General features: G+C 38.9%; 2 protein-coding genes across 3 annotated transcripts in view; both read left to right on the top strand.

Annotated features, from left to right (window-relative positions):
• LOC132264843 (allatostatin-A receptor-like) overlaps nucleotides 1-8,842 on the top strand; it is a 44,519-nt gene extending 35,677 nt beyond the window's left edge. Inside the window, exon 4 of the mRNA XM_059765172.1 lies at nucleotides 4,441-8,842. Within this exon, the coding sequence (XP_059621155.1) occupies nucleotides 4,441-4,545 (105 nt within the window). The 3' untranslated portion in view covers nucleotides 4,546-8,842. The remainder of the gene's footprint in view (nucleotides 1-4,440) is intronic.
• Nucleotides 8,843-13,706: 4,864 nt separating this feature from the next.
• On the top strand, nucleotides 13,707-20,275 carry LOC132264742 (mitoferrin). Of its 2 annotated transcripts, XM_059765042.1 has the most exons (6): nucleotides 13,707-14,026; nucleotides 14,811-14,899; nucleotides 15,344-15,468; nucleotides 15,544-15,947; nucleotides 17,955-18,276; nucleotides 20,149-20,275. In XM_059765042.1, the coding sequence occupies exons 1-6, from the start codon at nucleotides 13,910-13,912 to the stop codon at nucleotides 20,196-20,198; spliced, it is 1,107 nt and encodes a 368-aa protein (XP_059621025.1). In that variant the 5' UTR covers nucleotides 13,707-13,909; the 3' UTR covers nucleotides 20,199-20,275. The 2 variants fall into 2 exon arrangements, with proteins under 2 accessions (XP_059621025.1, XP_059621024.1); XM_059765041.1 differs by lacking the exon at nucleotides 20,149-20,275 and having other exon boundaries at nucleotides 17,955-19,724.
• Nucleotides 20,276-26,007: the final 5,732 nt, after the last annotated feature.

Raw genomic sequence — 26,007 nt, 5'->3', positions numbered from 1 at the left:
CCCTAGTTCACTTGCTCAACCCACTTTTTGCTATTAATGTCTGTAATCCTTCAAAATTATACAAAAGGCGGTGTTTTCTCAGCATTCCCGGAATTGTGTTAATTTAGTCGTGAGAAGCAGTTTATACGGTTGGTTTTATGGCAAAAGGGCGTCTCTTAATTTCAATTTAAATGAGTAATTTTCTTATTACACGAAGCATTTAATTGTGTGTTAGTAAAAGTGAAATTCAACATCATTTACTACTCAGTGTTATATCCTTAATGCCACACGAGCTTTAAATAATATCCTTAACAAGATGCTTGGCTGAGGGTCTGAAGATGAGTGTTACTGAACAAATTTAAACACTTTCAAGAGTTGTGCTTGTGGTGTTTAGCATTAAACAGGAACTACTAAGTATCGTAGATTTACATGCATGGCCTTTTGATTTTAAACAACAGCGGTATTAATTTCGCTCAAAATTAGAAACATGAAATACTTGGAGCAAATTTAATACGGGTAAACAAGAATTCTTAACAAGTGGCTAAGCATAATAGCAAGAGGAGCGCCACAGAAATTCCCGAGGCGTGCTAATGTGCAAGAATATTCTGACTAACGATGTTGCAGCTCCTTTGGATGCGATGCTCAAATTACAATGAGATGTTTGTTGTAACAGAAGAGCAACATGCTCAGAATTTGGGAAAATTAATAGACGAATAATATATGTAGTTATCTCAATTTAACAACAATCACAAGCGAATTTGGGAATTACTCAGACCTCAGACACATCTGCTTATTTATCTTTCTTCGTCAACATTCACTGTCGTCCTTCCAACCGCAAGCTCATGCTGGTGTTGAGAAATACTCCACTTCATTGTTATTCAGCACATCGATTTGGATATGGTTTAGTGTGATATATAATAGACATTCCTCATCCCTGTTCCTTTTTATGAGCGAGGCAGTCAAATTCTATTGCAAAAGTCTACTGAATAATCCCACCCCTGGTGGCGCACAAGAAAGTTCGCAGGGCACAAGCAGATCATAACTCAGCAATGGTCCACATTATTGCTCACACTTTATCAAATTGATTGGAGCGATAGCATGGCCCGAGGGAGAGGCGTTATCGCCGTGCAGAGGCAATGTGTGAAATATGAATCTCGCATATGATGAACCTATTAATTGGGGATATAAACAAAGAGGGTGTACTTTGTGAATTTTCACACCATTGCCTTACGGATACGCGTGTTAGATACTCTCTAATGTATTCAACAAATGTGCCGAATACATATGCATATACGAAACAACTGGCAACCTGCTCAGAATGAGATATGATAATACAACCCCCAGAAGGCAAACAACTAATTATTATGACACATGCTGGGAATTAGCATGTATCAATGAATGTGACTTCCAAGACGATTCTTTGGGAGGGCGGAAATGTTTGTTTATATCGCGTGGATTTATTGAGCTTTGCAAATCAAATGAGAAATTTGTGTGACTTTAACTTATGTCTCTCGAAGGCGTCAAGGGAGACGTTGGGCTTATGTTTTCCAGGGATTTACCAAACCATAGGGTGAAATGATGAGAATCATATGTAGACCTCAAAAATGGACAGAATGTTCTCACACAGTCGCACATTGACAGAGGGTGGAACAACGCAGCGTCTGTCCGGCTGGAAAATTGGGACTTAGGCTGATGCTGTTGACAGTGGGAATTTTGCAAGATATGATTTCTCTTCCGGACCCTCGCCGGAAGGGCGCAAAAAACGAAACCCTCGGCTAAAATGAATGTCAAGTCCGATTAATATTTTCAAGAATTAGCGAGGTAGAAATTTTGGAGCAAAATCTGTCACATCGGAGGTGCCGCCTCATAAATCATGGACCTTTTTAGTAGTGTCACAAGGACTGACCATCGGCAACACGAGCACAGAACGCACATCGGCTGAAGGCGAAGGAAGCTTCAGTACATTTTTACATGACCTAATTTTGCGTTCTTCCATATGGATAGTCAATTGCAAATATGACAAATCGCTGCATTACACATGTATAGTGATGATATATTGTCAATTTCCCACCTTTCTTCCTGGCGTGACAATTTATCCGCACTAACCCCATGCAATAAATTTAATATATATCTCACAATATGTACAAAATTCATAGAATTATGAGCTTGCGACATGCCGACAATTCAGTGGCTCTTTAGTATTCCGAAGCACACCTGAAAAATTGATTCCAATATATTTTCCCATAGCGACGTCGTCAGTGACAGAGTCCAGAGAATTTGAAGGGCAGAGTAAACTCTCATGCCCTATAAATCATTTCAGATACATATGATACATATACAGAGCTTCGCACGCAAAGTTATCAAAAGTAAATTGAGTAAAGTCATCTGTGACGAGATTTACGCGAAACTTTTGCATTAGGATCTGATTAACTCGAATATACACTCTCGAGATACTGAAATGTGTGTGGGAACATGTAGAAACCACTCAAGAATTTCATAACATTCTCTGGTGTCTTTTCATCTCAGTGTGTTTCACGTATTAATATATAAATACGCATGCATAATGGAAGTCTTCCTAATCTCTTTGTACTGCCGAAAGTTAGAGCGCCTTTGGCCACGGAAAATGTAAACAATTGCCGATTTATTATTATCTCAAAAATTATAGTCAGTGGCAAAAAATAGTAACATGGAAAATATACATGGCTCATTTGGTGCGGATTGGGAAGAAAAGAATAAATACCCATCAGCATATAGTAAAATGTGTGTATCATACAAACATTGGATATGTACACAGAACACTTTTCACGCGCTTTTACTCGCTGAGAATAAACATTCACACATCGTCGCCCGTATGCAGTTCTTTTTTTTTACGCACGCACAAAAATCCACATAATTTTTCTCATACAGCAAATTACTTTAATGACTTTATTCGCCAATATAAATAATTAATATTGCATTTAAAGTGCTTCTTTTCATTTCATCTCTTCTGCATATTTATTAAACATTTTCTTTTATTATCCATTAAATTTTTCACGAATTCCATCGCGTGTGTTTATTGATGCTGTGTGTAATATTTTTATGGCGGACTCATAAAACTGATACCACGTGTAAATTTGGAGTAGATGCAAAAAAATTGTAATTACATTAATTTCCATAATGAATGGAGGAAGTTGCGTCCTGTGAAATATTCATCAGATTCGGGAAATTATGAATTTATCTTAAATTCCACGCGTTGCCATTCAATTTTGCGTGATATGACATGACGATATGTGCTGTCCGTAATTGTGACACGTACATACGCATCCTTTTCGCCTGGATAGCTTATGAGAAATTTCATACACGCTCCATCGATTTTTCTAATTAGACTCCACACATCAATCTATCGCACCGCACAGGTGTAATTATTTTAAGTGACAGCCGTAGAATTGATTTGTAGCATTAAATAAATAAAATAAAATAAATTTATTCTTCCTTCTTTTTCTTTTGTGTGCGGCTGCCGCCGGCTTCATTGCCGACCTCCCCGAGCAAACGGCAGAAATTAATTAAGCAATATGCGGAATACTACAATTTTATATTGAATTTGTTTTGAACGCTGCAGAACATTTAAAAAGTCATTTCTCCGTGTTGCTGGAAATGTAGGCGTATCTATAATATGATATGTTTCATTCCTGCTTCATGACATAAAGGCTCTAATTATATCGCAAATTCTCGGTTACCGTGTGACATTATATGGTCACAAAGCATTTGTTGTTTCACAGCTGGTTATCAATGCGGTGGGCAAAGTGAAAGAGCTAAATTACGATTTACGCAAATTAATTAGTAAATAATCTGTCCCACCTAGAAACCGGCATGGTTAATAGGTATTGATGTGTAAATATAGTGCACAATTGGGATGCATTATACAGATTGCTGATAAAACTGATCCAATTTTCCCTCGCGTGAATGCACTCTGATATTCCTAGAATTCAAACAATTTTCAATAATTAAAACTTTATGTCACACTCTCGGATAATATGGTTGGTTACATTTTGTGTACAAACTACATATTTTAAAACACTTGTGGTGGCTGATCAGATTTCCCAGAAAATCGCAATTGGTTTTTGTGGTGATGCATGGCGTATATTAATAGGGATTATATGCAGAATACTTTCAGAGAATTTGTAACGTGTTAATTAGTTTTGTTCGAATATCTGAGAAAATCAGTAAGGAATTATGCTTTAATCGACCACGCCCAATTTGGTAAATAAAAGTGTGGCATCTGAAGAAAGAACTGAGCCAAAGATAAATATGTGAGATTGTGCGTGGGAGTGGAAACGTTGGCGGAAGCAATTGTAATTGTTACATTTCTAATGTGAATAAATGATGAAAGAACGTATTTTCTGCAAATCTATTCGCATAATCTCTCATTTCCAAATAAATAATACAGGATTTTCTCTTTGTTCTCTCTTCCCACCAAAATAGATAATGTACTGCGGACCAATGATGAGATCGGGCACCACGCGACATCATCATATTCCCCTGCCGACGAGAACTACAAGGACGGGCAGCATTCCAGACACCGTCTAGAATTAGGGCGTAATAATGATATCTCTCAAAGAATGTACATTTCATGTTGCTTAAAAATCAACATGTTCTCTTTTTTTACACATTAATTTATAATACTTTAGAGACATGATGTTGCGAACAAGATAAGGGAGGAAAAATGAAAACGAAATAAATAAGTAATGAAACACTCTAGTAAATTACGAAAGAAATTCTTACATTCAAATACCAAATATCATGAAATATTACTAATCTTAGCGTTGGAGATATTTGTTATGTTTAAATGGAAATCAAAGTTGAGGATAGGAATATATTTTTTATTAATAGAAAATGTGAAAAATTTTACAACTAATAGGCAAATATTATGTGAAAATCAAATTGGTAAGTAATGGGGAAAATTATTTCTGTGAAAAAGTTCTGTCAATAACTTTTGTGTTTGAATGATTCATAGAATTGGTTTGCGTAGTTCAGCATTTCGGCGCTCCGATTGAAGTCACATTTCACAAAAAGTCAATTTCCAATGGATAAGCCTTTGTGAAAAATATCCGTGACATTTAAGCTTTCCCATGTCACGTGAGTTTAGCATATAAATTTGGACAAAAACTAGATTTATAGAGCGCTGAAAGCTTTCAGCAGCGTTTGAGTTTTTGCAAAGTGATGTGAAAAATTTTTCGTTGCTTTCAAAGTTTCCTTCACAGTCGCCATATGAAACATTTTCATCGGCACCGCGCGTATTTTTGCACCACAACGTGGGCAAAGGACTTCTGAGTCATTCGACAGATCAAATGATTTCATACATATTGATGAGTTGGTGGAGAGATTTGATTCAATTGGCGGAATGTAGAAAAAATCCACAGCGTTAAATTTAGTTTGACTACCGCCTAAATGAATATGCTAATTTATAGCTTGAATAAACCATTCAATTGGGCCAACAAGAAGCGATAATTCTTGATTCAATTAAGATTCTCTTTTACGAGTACAAAATAGCCATAAACACCAAATAAATTGCTTGCAATTCACACCGCAGTAAATAAAAATCTTAATAATATCCTATCAGAGAGGTGTCAACTATCAAATAAATTGTGAGAATGACATGTAGAGAGAATGTTGGTTTAACTTTTTACAGCATTATGAAAAATTTATTATTTTTGCACAGACGAGAAATCATAATTTAATTAAAATATTGCTTTGATATCCCCCAAGATGTGCCAAAAGCATATGAGTGAAGTGTTGTTTGAGAATCTAGGCAAATATAAAATTGCGTTACGGAGATGTGTTGAAAGACTTGAATTATGTATAATATGTGTATGTATAATTGATGAAAACCCGTAATTCAGAAGCTGAATCTGTATAGTTAAATATTTGTATATATAAGTTAGAGAACATCAGAATTTAGGATATAATCATATCTATAAGGGAGAAAACAATTGTGTCATCTTAAAGTATTTAGGACTCTAAGTAGATTAACTCTTTAACACCGCTGCATTGAGACATCCCTAAAGTGGGAAAGAAGGCGTCAGTAATAACAGTGAGGAGGCATTTTGGTAAATGTTACATAGTCAATGAATTTTGAAGCTAAGAATTGTGGAGACGAAACTGCATTCGTGTGGAATTCTCCCTGAATTGAGCCCCAACTCCGTGAATTCCACAAGAAAACCACACCGCTCCGCAGATTAGAGGTAAACTTGTAGGAGATAAGCATATGTAAGTATTTTGTAATGTGTAAATATATCGAAGAAAGAGTAGTGACTATTTTGCACATGGAATAATTGAATTCAATGTGCAAAATATGATGATGACATTATCGGTTTCTTTGAGTGCTGATCAGCTTTAGAAAATATATCATCTCAAATCACATATTTTCTGAAGCATCATCTCATCGCGCAACCGACGATATTGATGTTTTTTGAGGTGGGGAGAAACATTTCACATGGCGTGAAAGAAATTAATTTTGACAAAGAGTGGTGGCGCATGTGGAGTAAATATAATTATCAAACATTACAATTTTATCGACGTTACACTCGAAAGGAGAAAATTAGGAACGATTTATAATTTAATGACTGCTGTTTTTCTTTACACTAAATATCACTTTTGGTGCTAATAAATATCAAATATTTTATTTTACATGGATGGATTTCCTGGCGAAAAAGCAAACATCCTTTCAAACTATCAGTGTCCCTCCAATGTCACGAGAGTAAATATAATTTGTCATCTCTTCTATTCTTCTGCACATTTCAGGGGGCGTTCATCCAGGAAGAATGTCTTTGATGAAACATTGTAATAAATCTGACCCACCTGACAATATTCCATCAGCGTCGCAAATTTCTTCAAAGGCACGACTTCACGGAAAAGTGCTTTGGAAAAATGAACGCCTCTTGTGTCACTGTGCATGCTCTCTTGATGAAATATTTGCTTTAGTTCGCTATACTGAAAAATATGAATATTGCACCACCTGCACAGACTGTGTGCTAATCAATTCATCATCGTGCTCCTTCTGTCCGTGCATGAATTCGATGACAACAAAACGAATGAGCCATTCAGCAACGAAGTGTAGAAACCCTTTTAACACTTGTGCATATTGAATCCTGCCACCCACACTTATAATTTGCTCGTAGAAGATGTGTGGGCGGAGAAATTTCGCATTTCTCAAACCTGATAACTTGAAAATACCACGCAAAGAGACACTTTCAATATACTTGTAGCATCGCTGTCTTTCATGTGCACCTTTATTATTGTGAAATAAAATTACCTCCATTTAGAGGCAAGACACAGAGCTGAAGTTGCAAACTTCATTAGGTGAAAATGAAATGCAAAATTCAGTTGTGAAGCCGAGAGTCTCTTGCATTCATCGTGTTACCGTGCATTTTCAAGTAAAGTGAATCACAAGAAATAATATCAATTTATTAGATATTAGCGCTAATTGAAACGTCTGAAAGCTCCCATTTTTTGCCATTGCCATCAATTCAATACAATTCCATTCACCCTTCTGCTCATGACATGGAACAAGAGAAAACTTTTTCATACAATTTGATTGCAGAAAATGAGCAGAAATATTGTTTACTTAGCAGGATTATAACTTTTCTGTATCATTATTTCATTTGAAATTCACAAGAATCACAGCACAAAGCATAGATTTACTTAACAGCACGTGGAGAAAGACGAGAAAAGCAAATAATGTAAAGAAAAGTATTTCCATAAAAAGTAAATTTAATATAACCAATGACAAATATTGTAGTTTGGCGAACATTTCTATATAATTTAAGAGTCATTTCTCAAGTTCTCTCAACGGAATAAAAGTGCAGGAAGAATGTCAATTGTGAAAGTTGCATTTTCATTTGAGAACAAAATTTCAAACTTTTTTATTAATCATGAAATTCCAGCACTTCCACGCTGAAAATTTGACCAGCTTGTATGAAGGCCGGCAGACAAAGAATTATTGAGAATCAATATCAATTAAAATCGGTTAATTACAATATGACATTGATTTACAATGACCATCATGATTGATGAATGCTAAATTCACAACGTGTCGAGTTGAGTGCGTGGAGAGAGTGTCTCCTAAAGAGAATTTGATACGATTTACGGTTGGGAAGAAGACAGCATTAAATGTTAATTAGTGACGCAAAATTAAGTGCTTTCAGCACAACTTTCTGCCACTCAATTCTGTACACGTTTCATGGAATTGAATTGAAATCAAAGAGAAGCGAGTGTATTTCCAGAACCTCGTGCAGTTTTGATAATGCGGCAATAAAAGGGATGGCTGATGGTCAAGCAAATCAATGAAATGATGATCATGATTCGAGGATTCTCTGCAAAAGTGAGCTGGAAAGTCGCGAAGTAGGTCAGTTTGAAATGTACCACGAAAGTATGTTCTTTCGCGGTAGATTTTGATGAAAAATTATGATGAAGAGTTCGTATTTTTGCGCTACTGGATTAAAAATGGATAAACAGCAATTATAATATCAATATAGTCAGTATTAAAAATTTCATAAAATTGAAATAATTGCATTACATACCGAAGCACGAGTTTTATTTAATCAATCCATTAGCGTAAACATTTTTTTGTTACTATTTTGTGAATATGCCATATGCTGGCAAATTAATGTCCATCAATGTAATACGAATATACAAAGTGAACAAAAGTGTTGAACGAATATGGTTTTATTTATTTACCCATTAATTTATATGCATCTACAATATGTAGGACTACATGAGAATAATGAATTTATTTAGTATTAAAATTGAGATAGTGTATGGTGGAAAATAAAACAAGGATAAATTGTGTATTTTATTGAATTTTAATAAAAATGAATGATGCAGATGCAAAAGTTTTCCTCTTTTCCCACTTCTGGCGTATGCATAAATTGCAGCAACTTTTTGTGCATTTGAAATACATATCAATGATTTAACAATGTTCCACGCTGAAAACGTCGACAGGATATTTTTTTTCCACAGCATGCTAATGGCAAAAAATGTTTAGTCAGGCTCTGCTATATGATTTAGGGAAAAACATCATTTCGCACCACGTGAGTTCTGAGCGCTTTTCCCTCGTCTTATGCCTGAATAAGGATTAGATGGGCGAATGTTGATTTTTCCCAGAGAGCTCAAACGGTGTGTGAGACAAGAAATCCACATGGTAGCCTTTCTGATATCACTCCGCCAATTTATTATACGTGAGTCATGTGTAGATGAAAGCGCACATATATTTTTATGCTTCCCTCTAGAGTGAAATTGACTAATCATTTGCCAGAATGAACGTGAACTGACATACATTAATGAAAGTCTCTGGAGCCGAATGGATATTACAAGTAAACATACATATATGTTGATGGTGGAAATGCTTTCCACCCTCGCACCTCATCCATTTTTATCATACATTCCACCCATGCTTAAAACATGCTTTTAGCTAGTAAATTGCTACCAAGAGCATCGCAAATTGTTCAAGTAAATAAATCCAGCGCCCAACATGATCTTCCATATTGGCGAACACTGGCTTTTTTCGGCCAACTACCGCACTCAACCAACTCAACTTAAGCCTTTAAGCAATTCAGAGTACAGAAAATTCTCTCCCCCTTTCATGTCATTTTCTATGATTTTACGGTCTCTCTGCAACACGGGGTGGATTTGAACAGAAGTGCTATCCACCTGAACCCGCATCTCTTTCAAAATGCCAGCTTTATAGTCTCTGAGCCGTACTTTCCCTCACACAAGGCATCCTGGAATTACTCACGGAGATATTGTGATTGAATGAAAGATATAAGACTTTAATTATAACGCAATAAAATCATATTATGACAGATGAGAGTGAATTTACTTCCCCAGTGTTGATGGCATGAATTTTCTGGCCACAAATCATCCCGAATCTCAACTAAACTGGCGAGTAATTCCGCCTAACCAATTTATATTCGCGTTTCCTTTGACGGTGTTTCACGGTATTTTGAACACCTCAAAATTCCACCACGGCAATAAATATCGATTGGCCTCGCAGCGTTCGAGAGAAGTTATCTTAACTGGCCCATCCGAAGCTAATTCCTCCCACAGAATAATTCACTGGGCACTTTATTTATCTCTTTTCCCCTCATCCTCGCTGCGGATGGAAAGTTTATGCAAATTCACCCACCAGCAAGGATTCTCGCATCGCCACGACATGGACGTTCGGTGTCGGAGTGACGGAGATAAGTGCAGACATCACTAATTATAGGGCTGTGGCGCTTTCCAATCGCTTTGAATTAAACGTCAAAAAGGAATAATTTCAATTAGGCGAGCTGCTAAATAACGTTGGTGGCAAAATTGAAAGTTTCTCAATTGGATGTGGCAAAAGTTTGATGTGGACATTTGCTCTTTTAGTTCATTTTGTGAGTAATCAAGTGTATGTGGTGGTTTTTGTTAGTTTCTCAGTTCAGAGCAATTTTCACAAAGTCTCCTGAAAGTTTTATCTCAACACACATTCACAGGAACACATCAGAGAAATGTGAATAAGCATTTCCAAACTATAACATTGCGGAGGGCCCACTTTTCCTAAAAGATCAATTTTATTGCGAAAGGAGGCCGCAACAATGTGGAGCTCGAAATGGATTTCATGTTTTCCTCTAAACAATAGAGAAATAACATAAATTTTGAACAACACTTAATTGAGTGGTTTCCTGTTATTTATAGCAAGGACATTCTTTTTTCCACCGCAGAGGGTATTCACGAAGGAAGCCCCATTCTCTGCGCTATTTACTCTAGAACAAATTCTGAGTATCAGGTTTAAATGAGAAATTTTTCACATACATACCGAAATGAAATGGAAGAACTTAAATTCTCCACTCGTTCTCACGTTATATTCCGACACTATGTCTGGTGAATTTAGCACGGAGGAAATTATATCATTTAGCAACTTGTAGTGTCTCTCAACTTTATGACAATGGACGTATAAAAGAGTATGGAATAGGAATCGTGATGCAAATCAAATTCTCCCCGTAGAAGGAATTGCCATTATTTGTAGTCTGTCTGTGACTGTGCAACAATGCTCAGGCGTCACTGTCAGTTAGAGGTATAAATGGTCATTCGGTGTTAAATAGAGTCTGACCAGTCACTTATCGATCCTCTGAGAGGACGTCCACACAAATAATCCACAGACGAAAGGTCTGCAACTCATCCCGACATTTCCCAATTAGCCTCGTTCGGATTGACTTTTATCTTTTAATTTTACTGAAAATCACCCAACGCGCCTTCAGGCATTTTCCAGCACTACATATTAGGGACAGGCCATTAAGACTCTGTGTTGGACTGAGTGAAGCGACCGCGTAATCTTCCTTTATGTGCGCTGTGGCCATTTAATGATTCCCGCTCGTGCTTTTGAGGACTCGACGAAATTCGACCATTTACACCCGAGAATGCCTCGAATGCCCCAAATGCTAAGCACAAGCCCGCGCTAAAATAGCAATTTAATATTAAGCATTAATTTTTTATACGCGTTATTATGTGCGGAAAAGCGTGAAAATGTGTGTTATTGTGTGATTTTGCGAGATAAATCAATTTTTACGCCAGCCCCAGTGCTCAGTAATGAAGAAGTTGATACTGCTGATGTCAATTAAAAGGAGGACACTAAACAGTTAATGAGCCTGCGTGAGTGGGAATTAACTGATTAAATATATCTACAAATCCGCGGTGAATTAATTTGTGCGTATAGCTCAGCTGAAAGTGTGGGTGTCCTGTGATTACGACAGTCCCGGAGAGCATTACGGATACGCTGCATTCCTATTAATAATCCCTGAAAGTGTAAGTCAGAATCGTCTTTTAATTACATAACGCCCACGCAGTGCCTTAAATTGAGAGCTTTTCACCACACCTTCAAATCCAATAATTCTGAGAACTTGACAATTTCAGATTCTACAACTATATTTGTGTTTGCATGAGTTCAAAGAAGTTTGAGCTTCACGTTTATGCCTAAAACTGTTCTATTTTCCTCTAATGTCACTTCAAATACCCTTCAAATCCAGAAAAACTTTATGATTTCCTGTGAAGAACACATTCAAAACTGCAATGCGAGAGAAATTTTCATTATTTTTCTATAGATTGAACTCCAACGTATGCAGAAGCTTTGCAAATTTCCATGTTCGCCTGAAGAGAGTTTACAGAACAGATATTTGCATGCTGCAGATATTCACAATAGAAAAATAAATGAAAATTCTATGAATGTAGAGAAATTGTAGATGAAGAAATTCAAATAAAACACTTTATACAACTATCAATGACTCAGTTCAGCAGTGCGAAGTTGAGTAAAAACATAATTCTGTGGAGTAAAAGTGTTCAATTGAATATATTTTTATTTCAACAAACAAGTTTAATCCTTCTTTCCAATGAACAAACTTGAGAGAAACTACACATTGAACAAGCTATTGAGTGAACAACAATCAATTCAATTTACCTCGAGATTTCGCATCAAAGAAAGGATGATTGTAAGTCCCACGGTAAGTCCTTACCTTTGCACCAGGTATTCGATAACAGCCAGAGAAGTCCTTCTCTGTGCTCTGCTGTGCACCGTGTGACAAATACAGGCTTCAGCAATTCCAATTCTAAGAAACCTTTTAACCAACTTTTACCACTCTTAGAAGCACAACAGTAAATAACTCTACTTGGCCAATTTGTGTGATTGTAACCCATTTAATTCCCATTACATTTTAATATGAATCTCAAAAGAAGGTACTTGGAATAAACAAGCAAAACAAGTACATAAAATGCTGCACAAAACCATTTGAAAGCGAGAGAAATGGTAAACTATTTAATGATTTAGGATCTCTTCAAAAACAGATTTTCCGTCACATAAAAAATCTTGAAAAACTGCCAGAAATGTTTTTTCGCTCACCAAGAGATTTTTCGCAAGGCAAAAATGTGAATTACGGTTTGTTTACACAAAACATGCGAAATAAGCCGCACTAAATCCATCCTTGTCAACTGATTCGGCTAAACTGCAAACAACAATTGGCGACAATCGCGATAATCTTATCAAGAGAATGCTAATCAAGTCAGATTGCAACCCAAATGAGCGCATTTTCTAGTAATGTGCAATGAATGCGCCGGAAGTGATAACACTTGTTGAGCATTCTCGCCGGTATTCTTTCTCTCATTCGCCGTATTTTCGCTTTTATACCTCAATTATTGGGCTAAATTCATGTTTCAAGGTAACAACAGTCTCATGACGAATGGCAATTTAACCATATGCGAGAGGCGGAGAAAAAACTACTGTTATCTAATGATTTTTTGGCAAGAAATTTTGCTCAGGTTTTATTGCCTCTCAAACTATTTCTCACACACTCGCGCATCGTGACTTGCAAGCACGAGTGGCGTTCGGTTACATTCGGCTCCAATTCAAATTTTTCCGCTTACGAGAAGCGCTACTGTAGGCACACGAAATTGGATGACAAAAAGAATTTGCCTTTATTTTCCTCCTCCAAGAACCAGAGTGGTCACTTCTTTACATAAAATTTCTGTTTCCATAGTGAAAATGTTTTCTTTTATTCATTTCGTTGAATTACATTGGAAGATTTCGTTCATTCTTTGCAATTCTGCAGGCCGATTGCCACACCCTGTGGATAGTGGCAATTGGAATCTTATTGGCGGCCCACTGGGTTCGAGTATCGCAAAATCGCGAGTGAGCGAGATGAACGCATGGATTTTCGTGCCCTTCTCTCGCTCTGGTGTGAGGTATTTTTTGTCGTGGAGCCGAAGCAGTGCGTTTTGGTGAAATAAATTCTGTCAGTGGAGTCGAAGGGAAACTGGCGTGGTGACTTCTTCCATTTCGCATAACATGTCTCAGTGAATTTGCATTGATTTGCAAGAGTGTCGGGGAATATTGTAAAGTACTTTTCGAGCTGCACTTCATCGTGAACAGCGAGTGTGAACCATGAATTTCGACGACTATGAACAGCTTCCGACGACGAGTGTTTTTACCAACATGACTGCAGGAGCCATAGCGGGTGTCCTGGAGCACTGCATCATGTACCCGCTGGACTCAGTGAAGGTAACCGGACGGCGGGTCAGGTGGTGGGCAGTGGGATACTCGGGCGCGCCCACGGAAGAACAGAGTCGGGAGTCCGGAAGATTGAACCATAACCTCACATTCGCCCCCTGTCAGGGCGATCCATTGGGAAATAATGCGTAATTGGACAGGAAGGGGCCGGAAGAGGCCACGGGGAGCACCAGCGCTGACTTCTATGGCCCACGGAGTGGCGAATGAGGGCACACCAGTGGATAATTTGGTGACTTTCATTATAAATAGAACAGTGAAAAGAAAGTCGTTGGTCGCGATTGCATAAGTTTTCATGGGAAGTCCAAGGAAAATCGGTGCTCTCCGGCCTGATCCTCGCCAGTCCCGTGCGCACTATGCAAATGCCCGTCTCATTCAGCGACATCGCACTCATCGGCAGCTGGAATATTCATGAGTGTGTCGCCTGGAAGAATTTTTTCCATACTGGACCTAACCTAACTTGTGTGACGTCAACATTTTGCCATTCACTAAAAGTGACGATATCTAAAGAAATTAACAATTTCTCCCCACATCCAGCCACATTCCTCGGCTTCTGTGCACACAGCCGAAGACGCGATGATGAAACCACGAGATGACAAGACTCTGTGAGCCCTCCAATAGGAATTCCTCACCATGATTCTCTAGTTTTGCCCATTATCTTGTGATTGTTCGCCACACGTAAAGATAAAACCTCCTCGGGCCGCCCAGAGACCACGTTTTCCAGGAATGATAGTGCCTCTGATAACGATTGTTTTTTTCTCTTTCTCGTGGCTTCCAGACCCGCATGCAGAGCTTGTCTCCGGTAACCAAGGGCAGCACTATTATGTCCACGATGACCACGATGATCCAGAAGGAGGGAATTTTCAGGTAATCCGACACGACCGTATTATCAGATTTCCACAGCTGGCTTTGATTTGTTTGTGACTTTTCAAAACATCTTCAGACTGCATGCGATTTGAGTCTAACGGAGATGAATAAATTAAATGGGTTGATTCATTGAACTCAATGGGAATCCCCGTTGGAGAAATAATACTAGTTTTATCAAAAGTCACTTGCTCTGGGGACTTTTTCTGAGTAAATCACGTAAGATTAGAAGGCGGTGAAGTTGTTTTTAGATGAATACTTGGATTTCATGCCGCAAATAAGATCATGATTAATAAGGTCATGATTTCAAGATCAAGACTTGCAGTTTAAAAGAATTTAATTACCCAATAGGTGTGAAATGGCGAAAAAAGCCTTGATCTTGAGGCGGTTTTTTAACTCGAGTGCGTTCAGTTTAGAGTCTGATGTGATTCTGTTGACTTCTTGTAGGCCTGTCAGGGGAATGGGAGCCGTTGTCGCCGGCGCAGGACCGGCACACGCCTTCTACTTCGCCTCATACGAATACTGCAAGACCTCCCTATCCAGAGTAACTCCTCACAACCAACTAAACTACAGTGAGTATCCTCAAGCACAAGTCACAGCCGATATCCGCTAACTTGCTTTTCACTTCCTCGCCGCCCTTTTCGCAGTAACATCGGCCGTTGTCGCGACTCTGATCCACGATGCCATCTCGAATCCGACGGAAGTGATAAAACAGCGGCTTCAGATGTACAATTCGCCGTACAATTCTGTGATCCAGTGCATGAAATCCGTGTACCAGGCGGAGGGCATGAAGGCCTTCTACCGCTCGTACTTGACTCAGCTTGTGATGAATCTGCCCTACCAGGCCATCCACTTCTCCACATATGAGTTTTTCCAGAATGTGCTCAACAAGGAGCACCGCTACAATCCACCAGTGCACGTGGTTGCCGGCGGGGCGGCGGGCGCCGCGGCGGCTGCACTCACGACACCCCTCGACGTGGTGAAGACACTGCTCAACACTCAGGAGACCAGCGTGGGCACCACGAAGGGCATGGCGGATGCCGTGAGGAAGGTGAGAGAGATTTGCCAAAATATGGAGACTGTGGGTGTGTTGACGGTTGACCTTGCGATGTGGCGTGAAGAGCGGAGAGGCAAGAGCACAGCGTGGAAATGTACATAAGCATTACCTGGCATGACGCTGCGAAATGTACTGTGATTATTGGAAATTTTTATTGTTGCCAATGTTACACGGCATTAATCCAGTCGCGAGTTTGGGAGAGTTATCGCTGTGAAACCGGCGAAAGCCGCAAATATTGAATTGGCAATGTCCAAAATCACTTTTCACACTGATCTAGAGTATTCTGTGATTGATAAGAGTGAGAGAGCACATTCCAAAATAAAACCAAATTCCATGTGAGACTTGCGAAATTGCGTCAGAGGCGGCGGACAAATTCAATGATAATTCATTTTTAAGAGCTGAATTGTGTGTCTGTGTGTGAATTTACTTTTTACCCCTTATCGCATTACTCACCAGAATTACAATGCAAGTTTTTATAGCTATTTTTTAAAGTAACATTAAAAGCATTGGAGTTACTTCCTATTATTTGACTTACTCATCATTGTTGAGATAGCCCAATTTTCTTTGATCTATAATATGTCTTATCACTGTTCAATTTCCTGGAAAGTGAATTGAACTTTGAGTTCATTGACAAGATATCGAACGAAATGAATCTAGAGAAATATGTAATGTTAATCCTACGCAACCATATCGAGATACAAACTCTAGTTTTATCGCGTTAAATCTCAACATTTTCTTATCTACACCAGCAATGGAGGCTTAATTGCTTTTTAGGCCATCAAATTGACTCAAAATAAATACTGTTTAAGCCTAAAGAATAAACAAACAATGCTAAATCTAGGAAAACCGTTCTGATAAGATTCCTAGAATCAGTATGAGGATGGAAAGATGAAGTGCAACAATGATGATGTTTCTCATATGCAAATGAGTTGGAAGAGAGCGCGCGAGGGTCATTGGACAAAATGGCAACTCAGCTATTGATTTATAAAATAAGCCTCAATTGAGAGCTAGGCATTGAGGCATTATAGCAGGGATTTGTTCTTTTCACGTGAATTGACAAATTTGCCTCTTCACACAACGCACACATTGTTCAATTGAAGAGTAATTTTCGCGATACGACCGTGTTGATTCTGGTTAAGTTATCAGTTTTTGCATAGAAGACGATACGGGGTCGTTGTGGTTTTACTGCCATATCACTGATGACAAAATAGCCACATTATTATCAATGTTCTGCTAGTCAAGTGGCTAGTCAAGATACAAGATACAAATATTGGCTTTTTAGTGTGTGCGGAAAATTTACTTTTTGGTCTGACAATTGCGCACCACTATTTTTAAGTGTCTCTCCATTTGCTAGCCGCCTCTTAATTTTTCATGATGTCACACTTCGCTTAATTAGAACTGAGATAGATGTTCCTAATGTGAGTGAGAGAAAAGATACTTGTGGCAGTTGGAGGTCAGTTTTGCAAGTACACAATTTTCCTTTGAATTTTTTACACTGACTTGTTGATGGAAAAATGTGAAAACATGCATTTTTTCAAGCTTTGGCTCAGACAACAAACTTTCTAGCGTTGATGGATAACGGGGAGAAATCGATACGATGTGTGTATGTTGAGTGTTGAGTTGGAGGGAAGATTAATCGAAATGAGTTCAACAAAAACGCGTGTCTGCCCTTGAAAATGCTTCCTTGGAAGTTTGTTGAGGCAACTCAATTCTGCCGATAAAATCCTGTGCGCTGTTAACTATTCAGATATACTGGTTAAGATAGTAACGACGAAAGGAATGCCTAAACACTACGTTTCTTAGGGTATTTTTTAGCTTCTCCTGGGATTGTTTGTACTCTATGTCTCTCAGTAATGAATAATGTACACAACTTTCCATTTCATTCAACCTTGTCCTTTGAGAAAAACTGTAGAAATGCTAATGAAGATGCATAGAAGATCCAGTAACTCTGTATGTAAAGTGTTTGCTAATGAGTTCCACTTTTTTTCTATTCGCACGCAGATCTACGAGCGAGCTGGAACGCCGGGATTCTTCAAGGGTCTCATGCCGAGGGTGCTGTACTCGATGCCCGCCACTGCGATCTGCTGGTCAACGTATGAGTTCTTCAAGTTTATCATATCGAACCAGGGACGGGAGTTCAACTCCGCGCCCGCCGGCGCCGTGGGCTCGGGCAGGAGTAAGGCGGGCGCCGAGGGCGCGAGCACGATGAAGAGCAGCGACCATCACACGGGACACCGGTATGTGCTGCCGGTGGTGAGTTCCGACGTGGAGATCGGCGGCAGCGGCCTGAAACCTCGCGAGCTGCCCGCGATGTCCGGAGCCGGTATGTATGGTGCCCTCAATCTGAACACACTCCACTCCGACTCGTCAACGACACGACAATTCGATCAGCGGTGTAACACCTAAAGAGCAATCTTCCGCGCCGCAGTTTGTTTCATAGAGCGATTACACTGTTTTAACCACGATATACTTGAGGTCTGGAATGGCAGATGAGAGCGAGTTTAATGTCTCAAGAGAGCGGCAAGGCCGTACCAAATATACCCCTTTTATTCGCCACTTTTCTCACTACATCTCCTCCAATTGAGAGTCTACTAAGGTAGTTTTGTATTTAGTCGAGGGCTCCCGTTATCTTTTTTAAGTTTACGCATACGTTTATTTGTTATGTCCCTTTCTGGGGCATTTCCTCCCCCCTTCGTTCTTGGATTCAGGGAAGCGGATTGCTTTGGAGAGCGAAACAATGAAGGATCACCGTGATGGATATGCAATTGGCGCTGAAAATGCAAAAGGATAAGCTATATTTTTAAAATGAGAGATTGAGGAAGAAATAGTATTAAAAGAGGAAAAAAATGAAGCAAAATTGTTGAGTAAAAACCGTGAGAAGAATTGTTAGTCGCGAAACAATTGATTTCTAGATTGAATAAGTGAGAAAGAGAGAGGATTGGAATTTGTGATTTCACTTGTAGATTCGGTATATCTTATTTTTCTTGTGTAAAAACAAAGTATGGGAAGAAGAAAGAAGAGTGAGAGATAATCTTTGTGTATCGTGTTAAGAAATTCAAGAGGAAAATTCTCCTATTTCACACAAATTAGCAAATTTAGAAATGCAAACAAACCTTGTCTCTTCATTCGGCATTAAATGCCAATGAAGATGCACAGAAAAAAAGCCCAACAAGTCTTTTTTGAATATGTACATAAATGAAGAAAAAGACAGTTTGTTTAATAATATAATACTTGATGTAAATAGTATAATTGAAATTTTTAATTAGTCAGTTTTGTGTTGTCAATTTCACGATAAAAATTTACTAAATGATCAGATTCTGACAATATTAGGCTATATAGCGAAATAGCAAAAAAAGAACAGCAGGCAATTGAGCGTTTAAGAACAAAAAAATGTGTTTTAAGAAAATATCAATTGAGGAAAAGCATAGAAATTTCCCAAAACTTTCCATGATGTCATTGCGCGGCCGCTAGATGGCATGCGATGTATGATGAATTCGAATTCATAGAATTTTATTAGCCTGGACACAGTTGCAGCCAATTTTCATTACGGAAAAGCTTTTCTATCAATTCAAATAAATATTTCCAACTGTCAATTACTCAAATTATACTGAATTAAAAACTAGAGAATCTTTGATCTGGAAAAGAAGAAGAGGAAGAGAATTGGCATATTGTAATGTTGTGAAAGTGAAAAATGAAACGAACACAAAGACTGATTTCGGGAAACAAGAAGGAAAGGATTTTCATTGGGTAAAAGGTGAAAAGTTTTGAAAATTAGTATTGGAGACACAAGAGAAAAAGGAGAAATCAAAGTGAAAATCATTTGCAATACATGAAAAAATATTGCATTTCACTCATTAGATGTGAGTACTTGTAAATATTGTAGAAAAGAAAATTAATTTAAAGATTCACATTAATTTTTATTAGGTTCTCAAGAGAAGTGAAATCTTGTTAGAAATCAATTGCCATTGGACTATTTCACTTGCTGGCGATTCTTATATTCACGAATTCTATTCGAGGAGTTTACGACGAGAATCAGCTGAGAGTCATACAATTGGGAAGTGAAATAGGGAAGAATTTCAAAGGAGAAATTAGAGATATTTAATTTTAAAGAGAGACGAGGAAGAAAATATAAATCTTAAGCAGCAAGAAATAAAGATTATTTACAAAAAATATCGTATTCTATTCTCTTTCACAGTCGAGAAGAGTGCAAACGGAGGAAAAGGGACAAAAGATAATCCTGATTGAACTTATGGAATTGTGTGTTTTTGCCAAGGAAGAGAAGCTTTGGTGACTTTCACTACCCGCGCATGAAAATATTTTATACAGGTAGATAAAATGAAATGCAATATAGCTGTTTTGTTATCACTGTGTTTTATCGTTTTGTCGTTTTGTTTTCCATCGTCATATATTTAATTGATAACGCAATTTGTCGTGTCAGAGTGATGTGAGGGAAAATTCTGCAGAGTTATCAACGAGATGACACGAAGTTTAGCAACACAGTTGCTCGCAGATGCAAATTTATGAATGATCGAGAAGGATTTTCACTTCAATCTAGAAGCTAATCGGCGAACGTAATCTGTTCAGCATTAGTCATCGTCATGCTCCTAATTTTTGCTATCTTATCTTATCCTTTTCAACCTCATAACCCTTTAAAAATGAGACCTATTTTAGTGAAAGTACTGTTGACTATCGTCTAAAGTGTGGCAATCATAAATTTATGCTTCTTATCATCGATAAAAAAGAGCTTTGGCCCCGAAGAAGCTTCTATACTCCATAAAAAATCACCCGTTCTCTGGTGATCAAATCATCAGATAATTTCGCGGTGTCTTAGAAATTTCGCGAAAACGCTGAAATTTGTGAATTTCGTGAAATTTTCCCACACTTATCGGCTACTATCAGCTACTTTTACTACTTCGCCGATGAAGGGTACGGAAAGAAATCGTACTCGAGCGCGTTGTACTTGAAAAGTACATAACATAACTGATTATGATTTATTTATGATCGATGACTGGATTTTGTGCAAATAGAGTGAGGTAATTTTTCATATTTGCTCCAATACACAGACTAGTGCGCGTGGCCGTATGCTCGGTGTTTGCATATCTCTGAGGTCAACTCGGAGTCATCTGATCGACTGTGACGCATCCAGTGCACTCCTGACCGCCGCTCGGGGTGTTTTTCCACGTAAAGCAGAGCCCTTCGAGTGAAAGGGGTTGCAGACGGCACATCAGGCCAATTTACATTCGGGCCTGAGTCTCGCCTGCACTTCCCCGACCTGCGCGTCCTGCTGAACCTTCGGGAGGGATGCAAAATGACTCACTCTCGGTGCCAGACAGCAAACAACGCAGTTAATCGAATGAATTCGGTAGAAACGGCGTCACACCAATCATACGCACTTTATTAAATTTATCATTTATCGCCCTCTGCGGCCCGGGGAGGCTGCGTGGGGTGGCCGAGTGACGCCACGGAGGGCGAGCAGCCGAAAAAATCATCTCAATTATGCAATGATTCCGGACTGTGTGCGGGTATGAGTGACTCATCAGAGAGACGCAGGGGCGAACATGTGCAGCTCAACTCACACCCCCGCCCGGACTGCGTCATTCCCAATAGTGCACCGCCGGCCAAGGGACGAATATCTCGCAGCACTGGCCATGCGGGGAACTCGTTATTGTGCGACAGAAGCAGTCGATAATTGGAAAATATTCAAAACATTTACGCATTCGCAATTTTGAGGAATTTTCAAAATTACTCATTTCCTTGTTATGCTGCATATGTAATACCTGTAATGCATATTAAACTGCGTAGTTGGTCATTGTTTTGACTCATTTTTATTCAAAACTCCCAAGCTTAAAAGACGACTCGAACTGGAGAACTTCACAGTTAAGGCTATCGAAACATCTTTGATATAGAAAAGGAACAAAAACTTGCCAAGAAAATAGAATAGAACAATTATATTTCAAATCAGCGGATCAGATCTTGGTTGATTTCAAGGAAAAAGAATGTTAAATTTGGTACAAAAAGCACTGAACGCTCAAAACTGTATTATTACGTCGTGTATGATTTTATTAATGGTTCATTTTTTGTATGTACATTTGAACTCAATGACTAAGAATATTATTCATTGAAAAACAAGTGAAATGCTGATACAGAAGTTGAGAATAGAAGCTTCACGTGCACCAGATATTGTCTCCTTGGGCACAGTCGAAAAGGGTGCAGAAGGAGAGGCAGAGCCGCATCCGGATGGTTTCCTCTTCTCGTCGGGGGCTCGATTCTCACGCCCACGGCATCCGCGAAACGACAGCTGCCTCCGCGTGCGACCAGCTGGAGTTCGCGCGAAGCATAACAAGGGAAACAGCGTGACTCAGTGAGGAATCACGAGAATTTTATCACGACGCTGGAATGATGAAAATCATATTGAACTCTTGCAAAAATTGTGACTAATGATTCCAGAGGTTTTCTTCACATAACTTCACTTCACCACCGCGATGAAGCTCGTGGTGGGGCATTTTCTGGAAAATACTATACAATTTGTGATGTCTCCGCCAGACCACAGAACAAAATAAATTCAATGGAACGCTTCGGTTTTTCCCGCGGTGAGGAAAATTTTCCAGAAAACACAATCTGGCGCAATTCCATTTGTTTATGCTTTGTCCTCTCCGGACGTAATCAAATGAGGTCATTCATTGCACAATTTCCTATTCATAATTTGTGTTTAGGCTTTTGGGCCATACGGTTATCATCACCCATTTCTAATTGTCATCATCAATTAATCCACCGGCGGCTTATCGCGAATTTCACGTGAAATTGAGCGTAGGGGTTGATTTGAGCGTTTTACCTGAGATCCTGCGCGTGACAAAATGTGGATTTCGTCACAACAAAGGCGCTCTTTCACAGGCAATGTTGTCATCTTTCAGGTGAATCAGGCATAGTTTTCGTCACACAACAGTGATCAATTGCTACAAATGTTCCTTTTATGAATCACTTGAAAGTATATCACCTGGAAAAGCTAAATGGGGATCCTGTGAATCAGACATGGATGATTTCTAGCGTTCTCGTAACACATTTCCCTATTTTGTAAACATCGTTCTATATGAGTTGGATGCGTTAAAGTTGGGATCGTTTATTGTTTTAAGCGGTATCAATTATTTGTTGATGTTATTTTTGAGTTTGGGAGGCTATTTTTGAAAGCCATTGTTTACGATGATCTCGTAATGAGTAATTTTTCTAGCGAGCACAAGAGACTCCCTTCGGCGATCGTGAAGTGCTTCCTCCTCAGTACATCCCTGCCTTGTTTAGGGGTTGTTTTCAAGCATGCGGTCGCAGCAGAAAAACCGAGAGGCAAAGATGAAAATTGTTTTATTAAATGATATTGTAAGGATGCTCTCAACGAGTGTTTTCCCATTTATCTCAAGCAACATGCGTCTCTTGCCATTGACTACCCCAGCCCAGTTGAGTCGCGCCCCTTTGGCGCCCTTCAGCAGCCGGGATGAACAAATGGAGTGACGAATTGATGAGAATCATTGTGAGAATCTGACGAATGTCATCACCATTTGACTCATTTGTAATGCCAAAGGAAAATTGTGTGGAAAATAGTGGGAGTTTTAGTTGATTCTCTTTGCTGCCCTTTTAAACAACTTGGGGTGAGTTGCAGTATGATTAGCTACGGTTCAGTGAGTGCATCTGCACGTATTTTCCAAATTAACGATAACGGCGTTCACGATCCGAAATGAAAATCCATTTTCGGTGAGTACTTTAATCAGTCGTAGCGTAGTTTTGATTTGGTTTTTACAGTTGAAAAGTGTGGAAAAAGTCCAACTTCTTATCGCGCTCTGAGCAACTCGTCAATACAAAATAACATATCGAGATGGAATACCAGTGGTGAGGAGTTTATAAATTGATAATGGCTGAAGTTCCCCAGAAAGTGTGTAATTTTATTGGGAGTTTAAAGACACAGTTTAATTAAATTTAATTAGCATGATGAGGGTATTGTTAATCATTAGTCACTCTGCTCCATTTCATGACCATAATCTGGACTGAAGTGCGCTCCTCGTGGCATCTGGAATACAAATCTTCATCATCAGTGGGATTGAGATCACCCAGAGCATGAGTCATAAGCCGAAAAGCCATCAAGCCCGGTCATGGTCATCTCAGGAGGGAGGTTTATGGCCAGAAAATGACTTCTCAAATGCCAAGTTTCCATGCGGGGAATATTTTTGGGCATTTGCAAAAGAGACACAACACATTTGAGCATCTGCTATCAGCCCTTATCGTGACACTTACAACCATATCCACTCTCACCCTCAACGCTTTCCACCTGTATCAGCGGATGGAGCACTATACAGCACTTTATCATCCTTGGTTCGATTAAATGGCGAAATGACTAATTGTCTGCAGGTGATATATCACAATAGTACTTTACTTTCAATTGATAAAGACTCATACGACGTATCGCTGGCCTTTGCTGGCCCCACACGAAAGGCCCCCGCATTTTGGCCCCTATCGTATCTCTCGTTTGGTCATAAGTGTGATTTTTTCGTCCCTGAATAATCACATACTATTCCCCAAAAAATTACCTGCACCATCATCTCTCAAAGTCAGGCATTAGTCATTGGCAAAAATTCAACCTGCCTTATCAGTGGACTCGAGAATTCACTCAGGATGAAAGGGAAAACGGCAGGATCTGCAAAAATCCCTGAGATAAAAATCACAGAGGAATTTTATTTCACTAGTAATTATCTTCTGGGGACAAAAAATAGACTCTAGGGGTGATTTTATGAGTGCAGTGAGTGCATGACTAATCCTCATTCTGCCCTTAAGTCTGATCTGGTCGTTATCGGAATAATAGTCATCATTTTTGCGACTCTTCCTGTGATTTTACTTTAGGGCTGCACGAGGGTTAAGCAGTTTTTTTTTGGCAGATTGGCAACAAGGGCTGGTGAAAAAAAGTCAAGAAACAGACTTTCACAATAAACGAAATTGCCACACTGAAATTGAGTTTCGCACCGCAACAGCCCTAAATTTAATTATTTAACAGCACTTGGGATTGTATTTCATTTTCGCCATCCGCCATAACAATTGCAGATTGGAGAATGAAATCAAGAGGAGAGCAGGCAATTGCCATCATTGTATTTTGGGCAAAATTGAAGTGAATTCGATTAGTTCAATTTCCAATTCACCAACTGCAGGAAATTCAATTGGGGTGGTGTCGGAGGCGAATGGGAATTCCTGTTGCCGAAAAGAGGCTTCATAAAATTTACATTTTACCACTCTTTGGGGTTGAAATGCTTGAGATTGCACGCGAGAGACTCCGTCCGGGGGTCAAATGTGAGAATGTCGCTCAAGATGTGGTCATAAATTTGAATTGTAGTCCAATATTACCAATCGAATTCTCATTGTAACAATGTTCATTAATTATACGCATGAGTTTCACTTAGTTATGCCAGAAATATTTCCTCTTTCATTGGCATTAATAACACTAACAATGCTATTAATCACTGCATTGAATTTCAATTGCAGTTAATGCTGTTCATTGGCTTTCACTCGCTGAGTGTGTCATTTTGAAGATCATCGAGGTGATATTGGCAGCAGAAGATGGATTATGGTGGGATTTTCGCTAATCTCCGCCGAAGACAAACCCCAGCAATTCAGCGAAATACTTCTCTTGAGTGCTCTCCATTGCGGAGAGTATGTTCTCGATTTTAGCGTGTATTGCAAAATATCGAATAAATTCCACACTCGAGTATGAAAGTTCAGTAAAATTTATAGTCCGTTAATCATGAGATACTAATTCCACCTTTTATATGAATTGAATTTATTGGACAGTTTTCTTTAAGTCTCTCACAGTCCCGCTAGAGCAGGGCTTAATCGTTGAACGGTCATGTAAATAGATAGTTAAATGTATTGAGAAATGAGAGGCACCACCTTAAAATATGTTGCAAAGGAATTATAGGATTGTGTGCATTCAGTTGGATTATGACTTTCCTCGTCCCTAATTTAATCTATCAACTTATCGTATTTAGCATTAATAAGCTTCACATTAATTACCCAGAACACTTTC

This window comes from Phlebotomus argentipes, unplaced genomic scaffold, assembly GCF_947086385.1.
Source record: "Phlebotomus argentipes unplaced genomic scaffold, Phlebotomus argentipes genome assembly contig_2, whole genome shotgun sequence".
Taxonomy (NCBI): domain Eukaryota; kingdom Metazoa; phylum Arthropoda; class Insecta; order Diptera; family Psychodidae; genus Phlebotomus; species Phlebotomus argentipes.
The sequence above is the reverse complement of the archived record's forward strand: the minus strand, read 5'-3'. Positions and strand labels throughout refer to the sequence as shown.

Bases quoted from the DNA above. Each gene is read 5' to 3' on its own strand.
- LOC132264742 (XM_059765041.1), top strand. From the start codon at position 13,910: ATGAATTTCGACGACTATGAACAGCTTCCGACGACGAGTGTTTTTACC. The intron at 15,469-15,543 runs GTGAGTATCCTC...CCCTTTTCGCAG, and splicing joins TCACAACCAACTAAACTACA to TAACATCGGCCGTTGTCGCG. The intron at 15,948-17,954 runs GTGAGAGAGATT...ATTCGCACGCAG, and splicing joins TGGCGGATGCCGTGAGGAAG to ATCTACGAGCGAGCTGGAAC.